Consider the following 23,449-nt stretch of genomic DNA (forward strand, 5'->3'; position numbering starts at 1 on the left):
CATATACACATACTGTACATATACATTCACTGTACAAGCACACATATACACATACTGTACATATACAAGTACATATGCACACATACACTCATGCACACAATCACGTTTCATCAAACATATATTAACGTTGTTGCCCTAGGGTAAACTGGGTATAACACATGGCACACTGACAAAGCTTAACCTATTGTTACTATAACAATCTACAAGGTTAATGTAGGTTGCTTCTCTTTCTTCCCCTCCATTTTTCTGCATTCTTTCGTATCTCAAGTTATCATTACGTATATGTATTGTTGCATTTGAACAATTGTATTGTTGATAATAAAGGTAAAGTATTGGTATTGTTTACTATCAATAGCACTATTTCTATTGGTATTCATATTGCTCCATTTTTAGTGTAATAATGCTAATTGACAATTCTGTATTATTTTTTATTTTCGCTAACTGCTTATTTGCTATTACTTTTACCATCATATTTGTACATGTCGTATTTGCTGATGTTGCTCTGTTGTTGTTGTTGTCTCTCTGTCTAATCCCCCTCTTGTCCCCACAATTTCCCCCTCTGTCTTCCTTTTTCTCTCTTTCTATCCCCTCCTGCTCCGGCCCGGCTGCACCAAATGATAATATAAATACATTTAATAAAGTCAAAATACAAATAAGGCAATAAGAGAAGTATCCTACACTTCTCTTTTGTAAAGTATATCTGAACAGCCGATATGGGCATCTATATCTACTATACGATTTGCCAGAGAAGCTGGGCAGGACATTATTAAAAAAAAAAAAAAAAAAAAGCCGATCCAGATCCAGTTAAAAAAAAACACCTTTGTCCGTGTTTTCCAACGCACCGACTTAAATAATACATTCCACTTTTCTGCTGTTCCCTAATTTCCGTTCCGCATTTTCCAGCACACCTTCAACACATCCACAGGTCTGTGGATTCTCACGCAGTTGCTTTTAGCTGCTGGCATTACACGACAGGCTCTTCTCTGTGTCTCCCTCTCACAGACAGCAAGCGCACCTTCTTACACACGTCACATACTGTCACGTCATACGTCACATACATATACACCCTCCCCGAGCAGAGAGGTAGCAGCAAGGCTAACGTTAGCTGTGATGCTAGCGCAGCCGTGCGAGCAACGTTCCCTCTAAGGCAGGGGTGTCAAAGTCAAATGGACGGAGGGCCAAATAAAAAATTTAGCTACAAGCCGAGGGCCGGACTGTTCGAATGTTCATTGAAAAATTTTTAAATGACGCATATAGTCTAGTGAACCTAATTGAACCTACTGAAAACCTAACAAATATATTCCAATATGATCAGATAAATAAAGCAATATTTTCTTATGGCTCTGTCAGTAATCTTTAATTTTCAACAGACACAAAAGACAAATTTCCTTTATATAAAAATCCCCATAACATGAACATTAAATGAAAGAAACCGGTATTCAAGGCACCATCAGTAGCCTATATTTTCTATTTTAGCAAAAGTGGGCTAAATTTACTTCAAAGAAAAAAACAATAATAGCAATTTTCTATCATCCACTCAACTGAAATATTTTTAAAATATAATTAAATTGAAATACAATAAAATAAAGTGCAAAAATCTATAAATCAAAAACAACACTTTGTTTAAGGAGAAGTAACATGCAGTGAAAACAAATATTAAACTTTAACTTTTAAACTTGAATTGAGTAAAAACTCTAAATATGTGATTGCACAGTAATGTTCACATTAAACCCCCCTCCTCCCTCCGTGGGAGGGAGGCGAGTTGGGTGCCCGAAACCCCCCGCTGGTTTCGGCCCGCCCCTTGGCGCGCGTGGCACGGCGGGCTCCGCGACCCGACGGCTGGCCCTCGTGGCTTGACGGCGGGCGCGTCCCGACGGGCCGCGCGTAGGGGTCAAACGCAGAAGTCTCAGGGCCTCGTGGTGAGGGGGTGGCCTGCGGGTTTCGGCCCGCTTGACCCCCCCGCTCCGCTTGGCGCGCGCGGCACATGACGGGTTCCGCCACCGACGCTCGGGCTGCAGCCCGACGGTGGTGCGGGCCCGGCGGTGACGCGCGGTTTGGGGAAACAAAGCAGAAGTCTCAGGGCCTCGGGGCCGGGTTTCGGCCCGCCCCCTTGGCGCGCGTGGCACGGCGGGCTCCGCGACTGACGGCCGGGCTGCAGCCCTTCGGCCGGCAGGCGCGTCCCCGCGGGCCGCTCGCCCCCTTTCGGAACCTTGGACCGGCATCCGCTTGGTGCGTGTAAAAGATCTGCGGTCTAAAAAAAAAAAAAAAAAAAAAAAAAAAAAAAAAAGATCTGCGGTCTGCGGGCCGGTTCTAATAATAAATCAAGATCATCCCAAGGGCCGTAAAAAACCTTCTCGCGGGCCGGATATGGCCCGCGGGCCTTGACTCTGACATATGTGCTCTAAGGTGCACCCCTGTGCAATTGCGCACTGCTCAAGCGTCTTCTGCGCGTAGCAATTATATGCCACGCACAAAATCAAATAAAAAAATAAGCGCATAACAATTTTCGACACGCGGACACGACAGAGAAAACAGTTTTCGTCATCATTGTTCAAATATTGTAACGTCTGTCGAGACGCTTATCTCCATTCGGTGCCACACGCCCACACCATCAAAATGCCGAGGCAAAAATTTCCACATCAACACCGTATGAAAAAATTAGTGATTTTTTTAGTTGTGATTTCCTTCTCTGTATGAAAGTTTAAAAGTAGCATATATTAATGCAGTATGAAGAAGAATGTTTTAATGTAGACATGCAAGCCTTGAAAGAAAATTTTGAAAATCAAGACTACATTTCCTGCAAATGGGTGCATTTCTACCCTATATTTTAACTTTAGATTTATTCTCATATCAAACTCTTTTGGCTGTCTTTTTGACACTTACATCCGGCGCCCCCCTCCACACCCCGGATTATAAATAATGTAAATAATTCAATGTGATTATCTTGTGTGATGACTGTATTATGATGATAGTATACACTACCGTTCAAAAGTTTGGGGTCACCCAAACAATTTTGTAGAATAGCCTTCATTTCTAAGAACAAGAATAGACTGTCGAGTTTCAGATGAAAGTTCTCTTTTTCTGGCCATTTTGAGCGTTTAATTGACCCCACAAATGTGATGCTCCAGAAACTCAATCTGCTCAAAGGAAGGTCAGTTTTGTAGCTTCTGTAACGAGCTAAACTGTTTTCAGATGTGTGAACATGATTGCACAAGGGTTTTCTAATCATCAATTAGCCTTCTGAGCCAATGAGCAAACACATTGTACCATTAGAACTAGGGCTGAACGATTTCAGGAAAAAATCTGATCACGATTTTTCTGACAGAAATTGCGATTTCGATTTTGACTCACGATTTCTTTTCAAATCAAGCTTCAGTAACAGTAACAGATTTAAAACATGACAAAAAATGATATACCATGAAAACATTAAATGCTATGTAATGCAAGGATGAATACTAAAAGGTAAGAATTGCTTCAAACATGTATTTATTAAGAAACATGCATGTACATTCTCCAAAGTTCTTGACCAACAGCAGTTATTAAAACTAAAGAACTAAAACCAGTACAAAAACCTTAATTATGTTAAGATAAATAAAAAAGTTTAAGTTAAATAAAATACAAAACAATTCCAACACAAAAAGCAATGCTTAATATATAATAAGAAAAACAAAATTCAACAACTTCAATAAAGGAAAAAAAGGATCCTGACCTTATGTAAACAGTCTTATACTCAAGTAGGTAGGTCAGTCTTTTATGGCTCAAGAGAGCTAGCCTATCAACATCTATAGCAGCAATTCAAGTACTTTATTCAACCCTGGAAGAAACCTGAACAATATTTTAAAGTGAAATTGAAAAGTAATGGTAATAAAGAAAATACTATTACAAAAACAAAATGACCCAACCTCTGCCCTTCTGAAAAATATGTCAGACATTAAAATAGGTGGGTCATTCATTTACCGCTTAGCAGCACCCAAATATTGCACATCTATTCTGTTAACAATAGAACATAATATTCCTGAAAACTAGCATTTATCTTTTTTTTTTTTACAAAAACTGACACCACAAGTCAGGGTAAAGTGCAGAACAAACACAATCTAAAAAGTACTTTAACAATAATACTTGCTTCCCTGACATCTCTACATCACTCTTCACAGATTTTTGGTCAAGAAAACTAGCATGTCAACCTTTGATGGTTTAAGACATGAGCGCTGACATGTGACAACATTGCCACTAGCACTAAACAATCTTTCTGATGGTGAACTGGTGGCTGGTATGCACAGAAACTTGCGAGCCAGTTTGTTCAACCATGGAAAGTTAACATTGTGCACTCTCCACCAGGCCAGGGGATTGTCCTCTCCATCAATTGTAGGAGTTATCAGGTAGCTGTTCAGCTCTGCATTAATGGCATCCTCCAACTGCATGGTGGTGGAAGGAGGAGGCACAGACGGTCTGCTCTTGAAGAAGCTGCCCAATGACCGCTTTCCCTTCCCCACAGTAGATGGCTCTGCCTCTGCTGCACCCTGGGGCATGGCCTCTGTAGTGCTGACACGGGCCCTCTTTTCCTGCAAAACACAGAGATGAGAGCTGTCAAAATTTTGCAGGCTGATGTCATTTTGAGCAATTGAGCATTCTATGTAAACATTAAAAAATGCCAATAAATGTAATAAGACATATCACTTGTATTGATGTGGCATTTTGTATTACTAAACTACACATAGAAACAGGACAAGTCACCTTTCGTGCCACCTGTTCCATTTCGATCCTCACTCTTTCTTTGATGTCTGGGACATTCTCTGCTCTTATGTAGTCAGTTTTGAATCTAGGATCAAGGAACGAAGCAATATCTAGTAGCTCCTGTGTGGCTGGGTCGCTGTATTTATCTTCAATATAGCGAAGAGCTCTTGACTTTATGTCCCTGGTAAGATCTGGGTCGTCTTTGTCTACAGTCAGGATCGATGTCCTCAGGAGATGGAGGACTGGCTTCAGGTAGGACACACTTACATAGGCTTCACCGGACAGGGCATCAGTAAACTCCTGAAGAGGGCCAAGGGCATTGTTTAATGACTCAAGGACATCTGTGTCCTGCCAAGTGGGGACCAGGTGACGTGTCTTCTTGTCTTCAGATAGAACCTGAGACAACGCCTTACTCTGCTCCAACACCCTCCCAATCATCCTCTGTCGTGAGCCCCACCTCGTCGGACACTCTGTAATCAGTGAGTGCTCCGGTATCTTCAATTCTTGCTGTGCCTTTTTCAGTGCGGCCTTCTTTTTCCAGCTATGTGAGAAATGTCCAACCAGCTGCTTGCAGAGTCCTGTTGCCCGTTTAACTCTTACATCATCTTTAACAGCATTTTCTGGACAAGAGGGGAAAAAAGAATATAGAAAACCATATTATAGACAACAGAGGGTAAAGCAATAATCAAAAGCACATAACACATTATTCATCATTATTCATCATCTAATATTGATTATAAATCTGTTATTATAATTTTTAATTTGTAAGGGATTTAAAGAAAAACATTAAGAGAAAAACTATACTGACTATACTGAAGGCAACAAGCACCCATCACATTAAATCTGTACCATCATTAGCTACATTCTAGCATGTCTCAAATGTACAAAAATATTCTAAGTAAACAAAAACAAACAACAACAAAAACACAGACATACAGACAGAGACAGAGACAGAGACACACACACACACACACACACACACACACACACACACACACACACACACACACACACACACACACACACACACACACACACACACACACACACACACACACACACACACACACACACACACACACACACACACACACACACACACTTACCAATTGCAAGATGTAGCCTGTGGCCAAAACATTGAAGCCTGGTCCACTGATTAAGCTGCACAGCTTTGACGACGTTTGCTCCATTGTCAGTTGTGATGCACGTCTGGTCCTCCTCTTTCAGACCCCAGCTTGCTAGACACTCTCTTAATCCGAGGGCGATATTCTCTCCTGTGTGATCCATGGGAAAGTATGCTGTCTGCAGGCAGCGACTTTTCAACTCAAAGTCGTCATTTATGTAATGCAAGGTCAAGCTAAGATACGGTTCGCTTGTTCTGCTTGACCACATATCGGTAGTTGTGGCGTAATAAAGCACATTTTTCACCTCTCTTTCCACTTTTTCCTTGCACTCGGCGTAAAGCTGTGGGATGGCGACCTGGTTGAAATAGGTGCGGGAGGGAATCTTGTATCTTCTGTCCAGCGTGTGGAGGAGGTTTTGAAATCCCTCTTTGGTAACGGTGTTAACAGACACCATGTCTTTGCCAATGTAGTGTGTTATGGCGGTCGTTATCTCCTTGTGTCTGCGGCTGCTCTTCTCATAAGGAGTTATACTGGCAAACGACGCTGTAATTGTGGTATGTTTGCTACAATGGGCTGAATCGCTCGGGGTTGACTTTTCACCGGACTTTTTGGTCATACATTCGTCGTGTAACTGCCGGTGGTGATTTTTCAAGTGCCGGAATAAATTAGTCGTGTTGCCTTGGGATGTGGCGACTTTGGCCCGACAAGTTTTACAAAGTACCTGTTTCTGATGCACATCTGAAGTTTCGAAACCGAAGTAGTCCCAAATGACAGACGTGCTGCTCTTCTTCTGTATTAAAACTAAATCCTCCTCCACTTCTGACCCGGCGGCAGCAGCCATTTCCTCCAGGACGTTTGTTTCTTCACCAAAGTTGTTAGTGGGCGTGTACGCGGTAGCCTCGTCAATGGCCGCCTCTGATTGGTTAGCGTGACGGCATGCCCTGCTCACAAGTAGTTTACCACTTCTGATTGGTGAGTTTGACAAGGCATGAGAGTAGCACGAGCAGGCTGCATATACACAACAGACATGTCAGCCAGGAGAGCTAAATAACGTTCGTCTAAAACCGAAGCCTTCACGATCTCAAGATTGAGACTTCTGAAATCGCAATTTCGATCTGAAAACGATAAATCGTTCAGCCCTAATTAGAACACTGGAGTGATAGTTTCTGGAAATGGGCCTCTATACACCTATGTAGATATTGCACCAAAAACCAGACATTTGCAGTTTGAATAGTCATTTACCACATTAGCAATGTATAGAGTGTATTTCTTTAAAGTTAAGACTAGTTTAAAGTTATCTTCATTGAAAAGTACAGTGCTTTTCCTTAAAAAATAAGGACATTTCAATGTGACCCCAAACTTTTGAACAGTAGTGTATATCTGATAGTATATATCTGTTTCCTGAATCAATTTAAGTTGAAAAACTTATTCGGGTGTTACCATTTAGTGGTCAATTGTACGGAATATCAAACTTTTGAACAGTAGTGTATATCTGATAGTATATATCTGTTTCCTGAATCAATTTAAGTTGAAAAACTTATTCGGGTGTTACCATTTAGTGGTCAATTGTACGGAATATGTACTTCACTGTGCAACCTACTAATAAAAGTCTCAATCAATCAAAACACATAGAATCATCATACTGCTGTGATTATATGCATCAAGTGTTCATTCAAGGCTAAGGCAAAATATCGAGATATATATCGTGTATCGCGATATGGCCTTAAAATATCGCGATATTAAAAAAAGGCCATATTGCCCAGCCCTAGTTCAATCATGCCATTTCTGTTTGTCATGTATAATTTTGTCTATTTTGTGTTTATCCTTGAATAAATAGGTCAGTTTCTTGTTACCAACCATTGTGTATTATTCAAACCCTAATTCAGCTGGCTAGTTATCAAGAGTACTAAAACCCTTTTCAACATGAGTCTGACAACTAAGTAGGCTAAATAACTTTAAACTTTAATACATGCTCGGATAGGCCAGTATTCGGTATCGGATCGGAAGTGCAAAAACAATATCGGTATCAGATCGGAAGTGCAAAAACCTGGATCGGCACATCCCTAGTCACGGTCCACGTAGAGCACGAGAGGAGGGTCTCGCCCGGCCTCCCGGTAGCGGCGCATGTTTTCCTGGGCCATGGCCAGCAGACCGCCCCCCTCTGCCGCCGTCACTACCGACATGAGCACCTGGCCCAGCTCGTTGCCGACGTTGGTGACCCAGGCAGCCGTTCCCGCGGCTTCACCTGCCAGCTTCTTGGTCATCTAGGAAAAATAAAAGGCATTTAATCAAATTGTAGTCGGTGCCATTTCTCGGACATACCTGCTTGGTGGAGTCCATTTTCAGGATACTTCCGAATGTAGACGTAATCCTGGCCTTTGTGTGCTCCATGCGAGGAAGAACCTCCCTCACGTACACCGACAGCAGCCAGGAAACGCTTAGTAGCGGGTGCATGGGCGGGATACAGGGCCAAGGCAGCGGGAAGGAGCCGACGGAGCGAAAGCGAGCCATCACCTCCAGGTACTGGAGGGCCTGAGTCTGCCACTCTCACGAGTGCTCCAATCCCAGGTGGGAGCGAAGCAGAGTGGCACTGTTACCCACACTGTAAACCCAAGCAAGTTCAGAAAACTCAAAATTTTTGATGTAACTGATTACGTAAAAACTTTTAAGTTATCATAATAAATGTTTTGAGTTATAGTATACTTAAAAAATGTGTGTTCGGTTGACTTAATTTATATTCTAAGTTCAATTTAACATTTTAAATTATCATTAACTTAATATTTATGTCTTCTTCATACTTAAATGATCTGATTGAATATACTTATAAAAACTAAATTACATGGACTTGAAAAAAATAACTGAATACAATGTATTAATATCAATAGTATCTACTCAAAATATTACAGCTTTATGAACTCAAAATATTTACTTCTTGCCGACTTAATGTGCAAGATGCCCTGTTTTTAGAGAGCTGTGTTTTCTGAGAGGTTCTGTCCCCCAAAGACATGCCAAAAAAAAACTTGTGCAAATTTAGTTGTGCAGATTGTTGTGTACATGTAACTGTAGAACTATAATCATGTATGTATGATGGTGCAAGAGAAACATCATCCATGCAATAAAAGGTTCTTGACTAAAGTGTTACTGTCAAAATTTCAAAAATTTATTAGGGTATAAAACAGCACCTTAAAACCTACCTTTTAAAAAGGCAATAACAACTGTTACATTTTAATTTTTTATTTTCCCAGAACAGGCTTAGTAAAACTGTGAAATGTCGAATAACATTAAAGTGCAACACCTGGATTCAAACTTTTTTCTTTTTTTTTTTTACAAATATATTTTAGCAGCCTATTTTGAATCATTGGGGATAAACAAACTTCCCTTTCTCTGCACTGTATTTTCCCAAGGGAGAAAAAAAACTTATGAAAGCAGCAGCACAGACATCTAAATTTGTGCAAATGAGAAAAATAAAAAAACATACCAAATAAAACAAAAGAAAATACAATAAATAAAAGAAAATATGATATAAATAAATAACTGAATCATCATTACAACTGAGGGCTGACTCAGATCAGTGAGGTCAAGGAGGCAGTACAATAAAATTAACAAAATATTTACCTCTCATTCTAAACTTATAAAAAGCCCACTGGGCATATGCAAAAGTGCTTTCAATGGGCATATGCAAAAGTGCTTTCAACATTTGAACAGACATGTCTATCAAAATCAGACATGTTAACAGTAGAACAACATGGCTGCAATAATAATGCTGATCTGAACCACATTTATGCATGGTTAATGAGTGCAGGCATGCATTTCTCAGCTTCTTTACTCCTTTAACAACTCATTTTTCTGGTAGAGTAGGCATGGTTTCAGTGCTTTATCATCCAGACACAGCAGGACTTTCTGGATGAATGTGAATGTGTGAGTGAGTTTCTTTGGATAATCTAAGTGTAATGCATATAATAAACCAAGCAGCACCACAAATGCATCAGCCAACCTGGGAAGCTTGCTCATAACAACTTCATCCTCTATCACAATGGATATGTTCTCCGGGCTGAAGCTGCTGGAACCAGTGGAGTCAGGGGCCACAGAGAGAAACGCCAGTGGTGTGTCAGTGGTCTCCATTTCATCTTCACCCTGCAAAACACAAGAAAATCAATTATAACCAATCCAGAAGGATGTCACACAATTCTTGTTTGTAGAGCCAAAACATACATTATGCATAGTCCCCCTCTCCTCCTCCTCATCTCCTTTGCTCCTTCTTCCTCCCCCCCTCCTCTCCTTCTTCCTCCTCCTCAGCTCCTCAAATCTCCTCTCTAAGCACAGAGAGATCAGTCACTGTGTGTGTATGTGTATGTGTGTGTGTGTGTGTATGTGTGTGTGTGTGTGTGTGTGTGTGTGAGAGAGAAAGTGAAGCATAACTCTGGCTGCAGAGACATACTTACATTACAGGTTTTGTAGAATTCAGTGTCATCCTCCCGGAGATACACTGGAAGTCCATGAAGAACCAGAGTGCGTCGCATGTTGATGTCATGTTCTTCCTAGATTGAGAAACAAGAAAAAATGCCAGCATGCCCAGTCCGTGTCACTAATAACAATGTATATGCTTCGGTTATGTTACAAACAGTAATCTATCTATCTATGATTCAGCAGGATGACTGACTACTATCAAGGCATCTGTAATCTGCAATGACAACACATATGATCAGCATTGTCCCCATGAAAAAGTCAAACATAAACTTACCTCCAAGTCATACATTCTCAGCATCTCTTGCAGTGCCTCTGCTCCCTTTCCAGTCCTTGAGGACTTCTGTCCATACAGTGCAACTAGTTTTGGTGTGTAGCGGTCAAGTTCACAGTAGAACTGGTTGCGTAGATTCACATTTGTAATACGATGAAACTCTGCAAACACCTGTACGGATATAAATATTTAGGTGTAAAAACAATGTGGAGTTGTCAGATATTTTCTACATGAAATGTTGAATATCAATTACTTTTATTAACTATTACTTAGCATGTATCCTACACACATTCACAGCGTCTAACAAAAGATAGCCTAAGTTAACTGTATTGAACTTTTGAAACGTTAATTTATTACGTTACTCACCGGCTTCAAGCGCAAAACTTTCAAATTCTGGAGTCGGGGTCCCCCGGAACACAAAACACAGATAAAAGACAATTTTACAATAGCACGGTGAAAAAATGACCGTCGTCGTGTGGTTTTTTTTGACGAATAACACTCTTTTTCCACTTTTCTTCGATCCCCGCTAGCGTCCAGCCATCTTGAATTTTCTGGATACGTGACGTCGGACGCTAGGAGTAGTGACGTCAGACGTCACGTCCCCTCATGCACGCCCGTTAACTTAGACTTTTCAAGTTGAGAGACAGTGTTCACTTACACTTACTAACCGCTGTGAACTCAAAACGCTATTATTCGTTAGGAAAACTTAATGTTTCAGTGTCGGGTGAACTAATTAACTCACTTTGGTTTAGTTGACGGCAATAGTTATGAGTTTGTAGAACTGTTCGGGTTTACAGTGCAGCGTGCGAGCCTGCATCTGCCATATCACCTTCTTGTCACAAGATAACCTGTTGAAGAGGGAGAGGAACATACGGTCAGGTCACGCGGATTCCAGACAAATGCACCACACATCCTTGGGTCTTTAAATGACTCACTTGTAGGTGAGGATCGCCGGGAACCCCGCCTGTTTTGCCGTGCTCAGCTGCCCGACGATGTTGCTGGCCCACGCGGCATATTTCTTGTGGCACGCGTGGCACTCCAGGTACTCTGTGGCCATGTAGCACCAGTTACTGAGGTCCAAGACCTTTCTCAGGGTCTTGTACAGTCCGCAACCCGTCAGCTTGTGTTTGCATTTTGGGCACTCGAGCTTGCAGCCCCAAAGCTTGTACGGGCACCACAAGAAAAAGCGCGAGTGGAAAAACACAGCGGATGAAGCAGGGGACTGTGTATAATACGGCAACAGCTGAGGAGAATGCCACCATAGCTGCAGCCCGGACTTGAGAACCGCTTTCCCCGTGGGACCTCGGACAAAAAGCGCACGGCCCACCCAGTCGTGCTGGTCTTCCGGCAGCGTCTGTCGCCAGGATTTGGGCAGCAGGTGTGACAAAGGGGACAATAATAAACACGTTGGCTGGAATAACCGCACACGTTGCATCGGCAATGCGCTCGTACCTCGGCGCCTGAAGTCAGGGGCGACGCAGCACCGTCTCCGGCGATAGAAGCTGTAAGGCGGGAAGGGTCTGTTTCCGGCAGCGTCCTCGTCGTCTGCGAGGTAGAAGCTGTCGGCACATTTCAGTCAGCTCAATTCAGTTCAGATGAGTGTATATTTTGATGAAAACTCTCGCTGAGATTCCACCTCCATGGCCGTTTCAAGGAGCATGGCATCAGTGGGCTCCACACAAAGCTATGATAAAAACATTAGCGCTCCACCTACGCCAGCCAGCCCTCATCTGCTCATCAACACCTGTGCTCACCTGTGTTCCAGCGATCGACGGAAGGACGAAGGACTTCACCCGATCATCCGTGCGGTCGGCGGCTAGCATCGGCTAGCGCGTCTGCTATCCAAGTCAAAGTCCTCCTGGTTGTGTTGCTACAGCCAGCCGCTAATACACCGATCCCACCTACAACTTTCTTCTTTGCACTCTTCATTGTTCATTAAACAAATTGCAAAAGATTCACCAACACAGATGTCCAGAATACTGTGGAATTTTGAGATGAAAACAGAGCTTTTTTGTATTGGATTCAATGGTATACCAATACTTCCATTTATTTAGTGACGTCACGCGCATACGTCATCATACATAGACATTTTCAACATGAAGTTTAGCGGGAAATTTAAAATTGCACTTTATAAGTTAACCCGGCCGTATTGGCATGTGTTGCCTTTAAAGGCCTACTGAAACTCACTACTACAGAGCACGCAGTCTGATAGTTTATATATCAATGATGAAATCTTAACATTGCAACACATGCCAATATGGCCGGGTTAACTCATAAAGTACAATTTTAAATTTCCCGCCACACTTCCGGTTAAAAACGTTTTATTATGCTGACGTATGTCACGAGGGCAAGGGAAGTATTCGGAGTCCGTAGAATCCTATACAAAAAGCTGTTTTCATTTCATAATCGTCGATCGCTGGAACGCAGGTGAGCATGGGTGTTGATGAGCAGATGAGGGCTGGCTGGCGTTGGTGGAGCGCTAATGTTTTTATCATAGCTCTGTGAGGTCCGGTTGCTAAGTTGCTAAGTTAGCTTCAGCGTCGTTAGCAAAAGCATTGTTAAGCTTTGCCAGGCTGAGAATTATTAACCGTGTATTTACATGTCCATGGTTTAATAGTATTGTTGATCTTCTGTCTATCCTTCCAGTCAGGGATTTATGTATTTTGTTTCTATCTGCATTTGAGAACGATGCTATCACGTTAGCTCAGTAGCTAAGTGTGTCACCGATGTATTGTCGTGGAGATAAAAGTCACTGTGAATGTCCATTTCGCGTGCTTGACTCTCATTTTCAAGAGGATATAGTATCCGAGGTGATTTAAAATACAAATCCGTGATCCACAATAGAAAAAGGAGAGAATGTGGAATCCAATGAGCCAGCTTGTACCTAAGTTACGGTCAGAGCGAAAAAAGATACGTCCTTCACTGCCTCTCTAGTCATCCACTCTAACGTTCCTCATCCACGAATCTTTCATCCTCGCTCAAATTAATGGGGTAATCGTCGCTTTGTCGCTCCGAATCTCTCTCGCTCCATTGTAAACAAAGGGGAATTGTGAGGAATACTACCTCCTGTGACGTCACGCTACTTCCGGTACAGGCAAGGCTTTTTTTATCAGCGAGCAAAAGTTGCAAACTTTATCGTCGATTTTCTATACTAAATCCTTTCAGCAAAAATATGGCAATATCGCGAAATGATCAAGTATGACACATAGAATGGATCTGCTATTCCCGTTTAAATTTTAAAAAATCATTTCAGTAGGCCTTTAATGTTGGTCATTATGGTGGTACTTGAAGAGCCAAGTTTTTTTTATATTTTAGTGAAAAACGTTTGAGAACCACTGCTGTACAACTATAACAGTATTTGTCCTTGCTTCTCCAGATGGTCTGATGTTGGACTTTAAATTGCATCAAGAGGAGGATGCAGGCAGCAGCAGTCCTGCACATGCTTCAAACTGTTCCCACAGAACATGTACTTTGACCCACACTTCACATCAGTGAAGTTTAATGAATTAATTGCTGGCCAAAGGCCTTCCATCAAAAACAAAAAAGAAGGTTAGTCAGGAGATGAAAATATCATAGCTAATGTAGGAATGCTGTAAAATCTGAAATAAAAATTCTAAATTGTTTTATCTACAAGGAGGCAGAAAATATCACCAAAAAAAAAGACGTTTATAAAATTCTAAATTGTGGTTTGTTTTACCTAAAAAGAGTGAGGATTTTTTAAATGTACAGTATATATATTTATATCTGACGTAATAAATAGTGAGTGTTCCCATTTTGTATCGAAGTCCACTGTATTTTTTTCTGCTGCAAAGCCAAATAAATTAACAATAACATATTGAACGTTATAACAGTTTAAGATTAGCTGTACTTTGACAATAATCAACACTCAACATACAGTAGACACATAAACAACAATAATCAACACTCAACATACAGTACACACATAAACAACAACAGTTGAGCGTGTCCGCCACGTCACATCACCAGCTTTTACTTCTCAGCTCTCGCGAGGTTTGACTTCCCGGAAGTTCCACGTCAGTATCCTGCCAGTGCCCCGTTCACTGAAGTCGCAGCATTTGGATCCCGTGTGCTACACAATTATTTCCATCTTGTGTCGACGAAACAGTGACAAAAATGGTGAGTAAGCTCAACTGAAATGTCAATGTGTTTTATCCAGCCTGCCATGCCCGGCTATGGCAGTTTATTTGTCAGCAATTCGTTAAAATGTCTTAATAACTCACACCTGATTGTAGCTTAGCGGCTAAGCTAGCTAGACCGCACAAGAGTTTGTTATGGCTACGAATTATTGTAATGTTGGCTCTTTTAAATGTTGGCTCTTTTAAAGATTGCTATTGTTGAATGAACTGATGTGAAGTATACAACCCTTTAGATGAAAGTCACATAATGAGCAGTATGGCGCTATTACCATGGTAAAAGGTTGTTTGGCCTTGCTGTTAGTGTCATTAATTGTACGCCAGAGAATGCTTTCTAAGTAGTGAAGTGAATTATATTTATATAGCGCGTTTCTCTAGTGACTCAAAGTGCTTTACATAGTGAAACCCACCATCTCAGCTACATTTAAACCAGTGTGGGTGGCACTGGGAGCAGGTGAGTGAAGTGTCTTGCCCAAGGACACGACAGCAGTGACTAGGATGGCAGAGGCGGGGAACAAACCCAGAACCCTGAAGTTGCTGGCACGGCCACCCTACCGACTGAGCTATGCCGCCCCCAGTAACAAGACTTACGTTTATTGTGTTCCAGCCGCTGAGGCTTGACATTAAGCGGAGGCTGACCTCCAGGTCTGACCGAGTGAAGAGTGTGGATCTTCATCCAACGGAACCATGGATGCTGGCCAGTCTGTACAATGGCAGCGTCTGTGTGTGGAACCACGAAACACAGGTGAAACACGCATTTAGAATACCACCTCTCAACTGTAGACTACTATTGATTATGCACATAGTCAAAGAATACCTTATATATATGTTATTATATAATACATGCTGTATGTAGCTGGTTGTATCAGCTCTGCTCTCTTAATGTCTCTGTCTTTGTTTTCTATGATGTTTGATGTTTCCCTCAGTGTTTCTCCCAGAAAATTTGTTAAGTAAGGTGGTGTCGCACCAGGCGGACGGACGGGGAAGGGGCTTGGTGGGTGTAAGGAACAGTGTAAATTGGCCTGTCGCCATCACGTTTCCATCTCATCGCTGCCACCACAGCCTGGGGGTCAATAGACTACAGACTGTGGTGAAGTAGGCCGGCTTCGTCACGAGAGGAAGTTTACAATTTTTGGTTGTGTTTTCTTCTCCGTATGCTGAATGGCACTATACGATATATATCTCGATATTTTTTCCGTAATGTAAAAACAAAACACAAAACAGTCCGAGACCTGAGATACTAAGTATGCCATTAATTTGACTCAGTAAATATTGACTTACTAAGACAAAATAATGACATACTTAGTATCTAACTTACTGTAAATAAGCGTTTGAAAAAAATAGTTAAAAGTGGGGCCACATGCTGACATATGCTCAACTCATCATGCTTGATTTATTATAGCAATTGAGAAGCCTGTAGTTGATTTTTATTATGTAAATGTTATATTTTTATCAACATGTTATAGCAGGGACCCTGCCATTCAAAAACTAGGCTGCTACATTACTAATGATTAATGTAACTATAGCTGAAAAAATAGTACAATAGCAGTAGGAGAGACTATTCATCCCTGAACACCATGGAGTTCATGTAGGCTTTATGATGCAGTTACATTATTATATCAACTATCAGAGACAGAAACTCTTCATTTAACATAATGTCCTTTTTTGCTGCTTCAACACAGAAAAAGGTCAAGTGAAATAACTTAGTTGTTAACTGTAGGTCAATAATGCTTGTATTTCTCTCAGACAGACAGGGCTTTGCTGTCCGTAATGCATGCACGCACGCACACACCTCAAAATGAGCTAGCGTTACGCTAAAAGCTAATTAGCCTTCACCTCAAGGACTGCGAGCGAGCTGAGCTGCCGCTTATATTTCTAAAACGTCAACGGGCTTATAGTGATGTTACTAGTAGTTGACTGGGAGGTGTTTATTATAATTTGGGGAGATTCTGCTGCATTATGCTCACCTGCTAAACACCTTTCTGCTAACCCGCACTGTGCCGTGAGCACTGACTCCATGCGCTCTGAATACTCACTACTGATTGGCTGTTATCGCTCTGAATACGCACTGCTGATTGGCTGTTACCGCTCGGCGTGTAACCAATCAGATGGTTGTGTAGGTGGGACAATGCTGGGTGCTGCAGAGACGTACTGACAGAGGCAGAGGCAGTACGAAGCGTAGGTAGCAGCTTGTCAAGACTTTATTTTAGCACCAAATGATAATATAAATACATTTAATAAACGCAAATACAAATAAGGCAACAAGAGAAGTATCCTACACTTCTCTTTTGTAAAGTAAATCTGAACAGCCGATATGGGCATCTACATCAACTATATGATTTGCCTGAGAAGCTGGACAGGACAAAAAAATTATAAGACTTTAGTTTAGGTGGTGGCTCTTTGTTGTTAAGGTGGCCGCCTTAACAAGTTAAAAGTTAAAGTACCAATGATTGTCACACACACACTAGGTGTGGTGAAATTTGTCCTCTGCATTTGACCCATCCCCTTGATCACCCCCTGGGAGGTGAGGGGAGCAGTGGGCAGCAGCGTAGCTGCGCCCGGGAATCATTTTTGGTGATTTAACCCCCAATTCCAACCCTTGATGCTGAGTGCCAAGCAGGGAGGTAATGGGTCCCATTTTTATAGTCTTTGGTATGACCCGGCCGGGGTTTGAACTCACAACCTACCGATCTCAGGGCGGACACTCTAACCACTAGGCCACTGAGTACAAAGCGTTGCGGGAAACCCTGCCTCTTACTCACATGTAAGAGGGATGTGTGCTATGGCTATGAGTTGTTTTTTCCCTTGGCCTCAGTCTGGACCCCCTCTCCAGGAGCCCAGGCTTTTTTTCTCACCCCCGCCCCTTGTTTACCTGTATCTCACCTTTTTTGTAAGGGGCACCGGAAGTTGGCAGACCCATCAGCGATCCTGTTCTGTCTCCCTGTAATGTTTGTCTGATCTTGAATAGGATTGTGCTGAATATTTTAAGATCTCCTCTGGGATTAATAAAGTATTTCTGATTCTGATTAAATAATTTGTTATTTTCATCAGACTCTGGTGAAGACTTTTGAGGTGTGCGACCTTCCTGTCCGAGCATCCAAATTTGTGGCCAGGAAGAATTGGGTCATCACAGGAGCGGTGAGTTTTGTATATTTAAACTATTTGTTCTTTGTTTTTCTCCACAACACCAGCAGATTTCCAAGTGTTCTGTCCCTATATGTAGTCCTATTCACAGGCCTGGGCCAATATACAGTAAGTCAGTTAATCAGTCAAAGCAATCAATCAACGTTTATTTATATAACCCTAAATCACGAGTGTCTCAAAGGGCTGCACAAGCCACGACGACGTCCTCGGCTTAGAGCCCACGTCAGGGCAAGGAAAAACTCAACCCAATGGGATACAATAAGAAACCTTGGAGGGGACCGCAGATGTGGGCCCCCCCCCCCTCTGGGTGACCGGTGCAATGGACGTCGTAGGATTCCTTGAATTCCTTCTAAGTCTATAACAAGATCTGATAGCTCAGTTACAGCTCTTTTTATTACCAAATATGTGTTATATGTGTGGTTTATGTTGCACGATTGCACCAAGAAAAATTCCTAGTTTTTGAGCCCGTTCTCAAACAATGGCAATAAAACTATTCTGATTCTGAGTGGATCTAGTTAATAGTGTGAGAATCCAGCCACCACCTATCCGACCACCACCTATCATTCATTCATCATTCATTCACCAGTGTGAGCGGCACCGGGGGCAAGGGTGAAGTGTCCTGCCCAAGGACACAACGGCAGCGATTTGGATGTCAAGAGGCGGGGAGCGAACCTGCAACCCTCAGGTTTCTGGCACGGCCACTCTACCCACTTTGCCATACCGCCCCTAATAGTGAGAGTCCAGTCCTTAGTGGATCTAACATAATAGTGTGAGTCCAGTCCATAGTGGATCTAACATAATAGTGTGAGAGTCCAGTCCATAGTGGATCTAACATAATAGTGTGAGAGTCCAGTCCATAGTGGATCTAACATAATAGTGAGAGTCCAGTCCATAGTGGATCTAACATAATAGTGTGAGTGTCCAGTCCATAGTGGATCTAACGTAGTGTGAGAGTCCAGTCCATAGTGGATCTAACATAATAGTGAGAGTCCAGTCCATAGTGGATCTAACATAATAGTGTGAGTGTCCAGTCCATAGTGGATCTAACATAGTGTGAGAGTCCAGTCCATAGTGGATCTAACATAATACTGTGAGAGTCCAGTCCATAGTGGATCTAACATAATAGTGTGAGAGTCCAGTCCATAGTGGATCTAACATAATAGTGAGAGTCCAGTCCATAGTGGATCTAACATAGTGTGAGAGTCCAGTCCATAGTGGATTTAACATAATAGTGAGAGTCCAGTCCATAGTGGATCTAACATAATAGTGTGAGAGTCCAGTCCATAGTGGATCTAACATAATAGTGTGAGAGTCCAGTCCATAGTGGATCTAACATAATAGTGTGAGAGTCCAGTCCATAGTGGATCTAATATAATACTGTGAGAGTCCAGTCCATAGTGGATCTAACATAATAGTGTGAGAGTCCAGTCCATAGTGGATCTAACATAATAGTGTGAGAGTCCAGTCCATAGTGGATCTAACATAGTGTGAGAGTCCAGTCCATAGTGGATCTAACATAATACTGTGAGAGTCCAGTCCATAGTGGATCTAAGATAATAGTGAGAGTCCAGTCCATAGTGGATCTAACATAATAGTGTGAGAGTCCAGTCCAGGGGTGGGCAATTAATTTTTACCGGGGGCTGCATGAGCAACCCGAGCACTGCTGGAGGGCCACATCGACAATATTTCAATTAAAATTTGCTCAATATTATTTTTGATATATACCGTAAGATGAATAATAATAATAAATAATAATAATAGTAATACTTCAACATGGTGTGTGTAACAGCATTCCATGACTAATATAAATAAATTAACATTAATAATAAATGACAGTAAAATAAGCACACGTATGACTAAGGAGTCATAGTGTAACTTTGTGTGGTGTTTGAGTTGTCCGACTTTTTGTGTGGCCATAAACGCACCAGTGGTTTAGTGCTATGCGTGTTGGTGACAGATGACAAGTTGGTTTTGGCCTGGTTTGTACGGCAGAAAATGACTAGTTTTTCGAGATAGAATTGTTTTACTCATGTTTTTGGTGTGGTTATGTCCGAATATAAACAGTTTTGCTCAATAAAGTGATCGATATAATTCCTGTCCTCGAAGCATCTCGATAGAAGTTACAATAATTGAACGGTGTTCACGAACACCGTTAGGGCCGCTTGTTGTCACTGTCACTCAAAGCTGCATTGCAAAATTACATAGAATAAATATGTTTATTTTGTTTAGAATTCAGATGGGATTTGATTTGGTGCGCGGCATATATTTGCTGCGCGCAGCGGACGCTTGAGCAGTGCGCAATTGCGCAGGCACGCACCTTAAAGGGAACGTTGCTTTGCAGTCCATGTCTTGTTGAAAACACGCCATTCTTCATCAACTTTTCTCTTTTTAGCGTCTCGGGTGTAAACCGTGCATCACTTGTCGCTGCATGTGCACCTTCACTCGCAGGTTACACACGGACACACGCCCATAAATAATACTTTTCAAAATAAAAGCAGCGCAGTTGTATTGCGCGCACGATATAGATGTTTTTTCAACTTTATTTTGTAATTTGTGATTGGAGCTGTTCACATTCACTCACAATCACGCACACGCATACGTCCACACGGAAGTAATACAAATAACGATTTTCAAAACAAAAGCAGCACCGTTGTATTGCACACTCGACATAGATACTTTTTTAAATGTATTTTGTAATTTATAATTGGCCTCACGCGGGCCGGACAGGGACGCACAAAGGGCCGGATCCGGCCCGCAGGCCGCAGAATGCCCAGGTCTGGTCCAGTCCATCGTGGATCTAACATAATAGTGTGAGAGTCCAGTCCATAGTGGATCTAACATAATAGTGTGAGAGTTCAGTCCATAGTGGATCTAAGATAATAGTGAGAGTCCAGTCCATAGTGGATCTAACATAATAGTGTGAGAGTCCAGTCCATAGTGGGGCCAGCAGGAGATCATCTTGAATGGAGACAAGTCAGCAGCACAGAGACGTCATCAACTGATGCACAGATGAGTGGTCCATCCCGGGTCCCGACTTTAAACAGCTGGCGCATCATCTGTGGTCAGCTAATAACATCTCCACGCAGGAGAGGGGGGCAGAGCAGAAAAGAGACGGCAGATCAACTGGTCTAAAAGGGGGGGGGTCTTTTCAAAGGCTAGTGTATAATGAGTTTTAAGATGGGGATTAATTGAACTATAAATGAAATTTAAGTAACTTTTCCAGCTTCAATAATCGCCATATGCATGCATTGTTACAGGCTACAAAAGGCAGAGCCAACACTCTTTGTTTTTGTATCCGTCAGAGACACTTTAAAATAATGCCAAACCATAGACATGGTGTCGTTAGTCAGTCACCGAGCAAGCTCGCTTGTTAGCCACGGCTACAGCACCGGCAACAACACACTCTTGCAACTCCTGTGTTGTGTGGGAGACGCAACTGCTCTGTACTTCTCCCTACGTCCGTGTATCTCTCCGTACAGCGGCGTTTTAAAAAGTCATTAATTTTACTTTTTGAAACAGATACCGCTAATTTCCGATATTACATTTTAAAGCATTTATCGGCCGATAATATCGTCAAGCCGATATTATCGGACATCTCTAGTTAAAACATACACGTTTTATGCATTGGAAAGGATATACTTGCATTATTAGTATGCATTATCATTAAATCAGTGGTTAATTTGGTCTCAAAATAATGTTGACAATAATATCGTTTATCAGCAATAATTTGTGTAATCGGCCCAGGCCTATTTATTTGTATACTTCAAGGATTCTTTATTGGCAATTCCTCCATACATGCGGAAGAATGGAGATGCCGTTTCTTTCTGGCCTATACTCTGGACTCGGAGCAAATTTATCAAGCTCCGGGAAAGAGTGGTCACTGTGTCCAAGCACGCCACCAAATAGTTATGTAAAAAAAATCACAAATTGAAAATGACACATCAAAGAGAGATGATAGCTGTGTCCCAATTCAGGGTCTGCATCCTTCGGAGGACCCGGCCTACGTAGCCTCAGAAGGCCTCCGAAGGATGCGTCACCCGTGTTAAATGGGACAGTCTACCCTGCGGAGGATACTTACATTTGAAAGTGTATTCGCTGCCGCTGCTTGTATTTGCCGCCATCGTCAAAAAAGGCGCGCAAAGCATCTTGGGATATGGGAGGCCACGAAGGATAGTTGCGGTGCATCCTCCGAATACAGGGAAAAGAAGGGCGCATTCGTCGGCTGCATTTGGAGGAGCCTTTGAATTTGAATAAATTGGGACAGCCTTCGCGCAGCGTTGTGACGTAAGCAGCCTTCAAATTCGCCCTTCGAAGGATGCAGACCCTGAATAGGGACCTACTCGATGGCCTAGTGGTTCGAGTGTCCGCCCTGAGATCGGTAGGTTGTGAGTTGAAACCCCAGCCGAGTCATACCAAAGACTATAAAAATGGGAGCCATTACCTCCCTGCTTGGCACTCAGCATCAAGGGTTGGAATTGGGGGTTGAATCACCAAAAATGATTCCCGAGCGCGGCACCGCTGCTGCCCACTGCTCCCCTCACCTCCCAGGGGGTGAACAAAGGGATGGGTCAAATGCAGAGGACAAATTTCACCACACCTAGTGTGTGTGTGACAATCATTGGTACTTTAACTTTAACTTAAGCTGTTGTCTCCACAAAACAAAAACACCCAACTCCTCAGCAGAAGAACTAAAGTGAAACTGAAGTCAAGACAGCACAGACTGATTTTGTACCTCAATGAAGAGTGTTACATTTACTAATAAATAAATAGATAAAATAAATAAATACTTAAAAAAACCTTTCGGGATAAATTGTACTTGTCAGAGTAGTTTTAATGCAATATATCTTTTACTCGTATTTAAGCATTTTTATGAAGAAACGCTACTTTTTCTTTAACTTGAGTTTGATTTCAATGGCTAAATTTTTAAAATATCGTTATATTTATTTAGAATCTGAGTACTGCTTGCAGAGGCATATTAACTTGGCACTGTCACATGACTCCATTTCACCAATTCAACGTACAAATGTTGGCCACTCTACCCACCTCCTGAATGTATAAGATATTCCACCTTTATGTGACCATTTCTCCCCTCTGGACAGGATGACATGCAGATCCGCGTGTTCAACTACAACACTTTGGAGCGTGTTCACATGTTTGAGGCCCACTCTGACTACATCCGCTGCATTGCTGTCCACCCCACACAGCCCTACATCCTCACCAGCAGCGGTATGACAATATCCAATCCAGTCCACTTTATTTATGTATAGCACATTTGAAAAGCAGTTTAAGATTCACAAAGTGCTGCACAGTAGTTCAAGTGCACGGGATAAAAACCAGACAGAGTCAAGAACAGGAATCAGTAAACATAAAAAAATTAATACATAAAATAAAAGACAAACAAAATTCACACAACTATTAATTCTATTGACTCAAATCTGCTTGTGCGACCTCAAAATTGAGGCAGGAATATTTCTCCATAGTGGAGCCACTCTAGAGTGGGGCTAATGTGATCATGTTTTCTTGTGCCAGTTAACTTACGAGTTGCAGCATTTTGG

The 23,449-nt window shown here is 42.0% G+C and overlaps 2 protein-coding genes across 3 annotated transcripts in view; one reads left to right on the forward strand and one right to left on the reverse strand.

Moving 5' to 3' along the window:
• Positions 1 to 3,278: 3,278 nt before the first annotated feature.
• On the reverse strand, positions 3,279 to 6,997 carry LOC133630605 (E3 SUMO-protein ligase ZBED1-like). Its single transcript, XM_062022190.1, has 3 exons — positions 5,841 to 6,997; positions 4,735 to 5,354; positions 3,279 to 4,562 (listed from the first exon to the last, which is right to left on the reverse strand). Exons 1-3 carry the CDS (start codon positions 6,697 to 6,699, stop codon positions 4,149 to 4,151), a joined length of 1,893 nt encoding a protein of 630 aa, XP_061878174.1. The 5' UTR covers positions 6,700 to 6,997; the 3' UTR covers positions 3,279 to 4,148.
• Positions 6,998 to 14,329: 7,332 nt separating this feature from the next.
• The window catches only part of copb2 (COPI coat complex subunit beta 2), a 30,433-nt gene continuing 21,313 nt past the window's right edge, over positions 14,330 to 23,449 (forward strand). The window contains exons 1-4 of one of the 2 annotated variants that reach the window (XM_062022191.1): positions 14,330 to 14,733; positions 15,358 to 15,495; positions 17,802 to 18,002; positions 22,994 to 23,120. In XM_062022191.1, the coding sequence (XP_061878175.1) occupies positions 14,731 to 14,733; positions 15,358 to 15,495; positions 17,802 to 18,002; positions 22,994 to 23,120 (469 nt within the window). In that variant the 5' untranslated portion in view covers positions 14,330 to 14,730. The remainder of the gene's footprint in view (positions 14,734 to 15,357; positions 15,496 to 17,801; positions 18,003 to 22,993; positions 23,121 to 23,449) is intronic. The other variant, XM_062022192.1, reaches the window with a different exon arrangement.

The sequence above is a fragment of the Entelurus aequoreus genome, linkage group LG16 (assembly GCF_033978785.1).
Source record: "Entelurus aequoreus isolate RoL-2023_Sb linkage group LG16, RoL_Eaeq_v1.1, whole genome shotgun sequence".
Lineage (NCBI taxonomy): Eukaryota > Metazoa > Chordata > Actinopteri > Syngnathiformes > Syngnathidae > Entelurus > Entelurus aequoreus.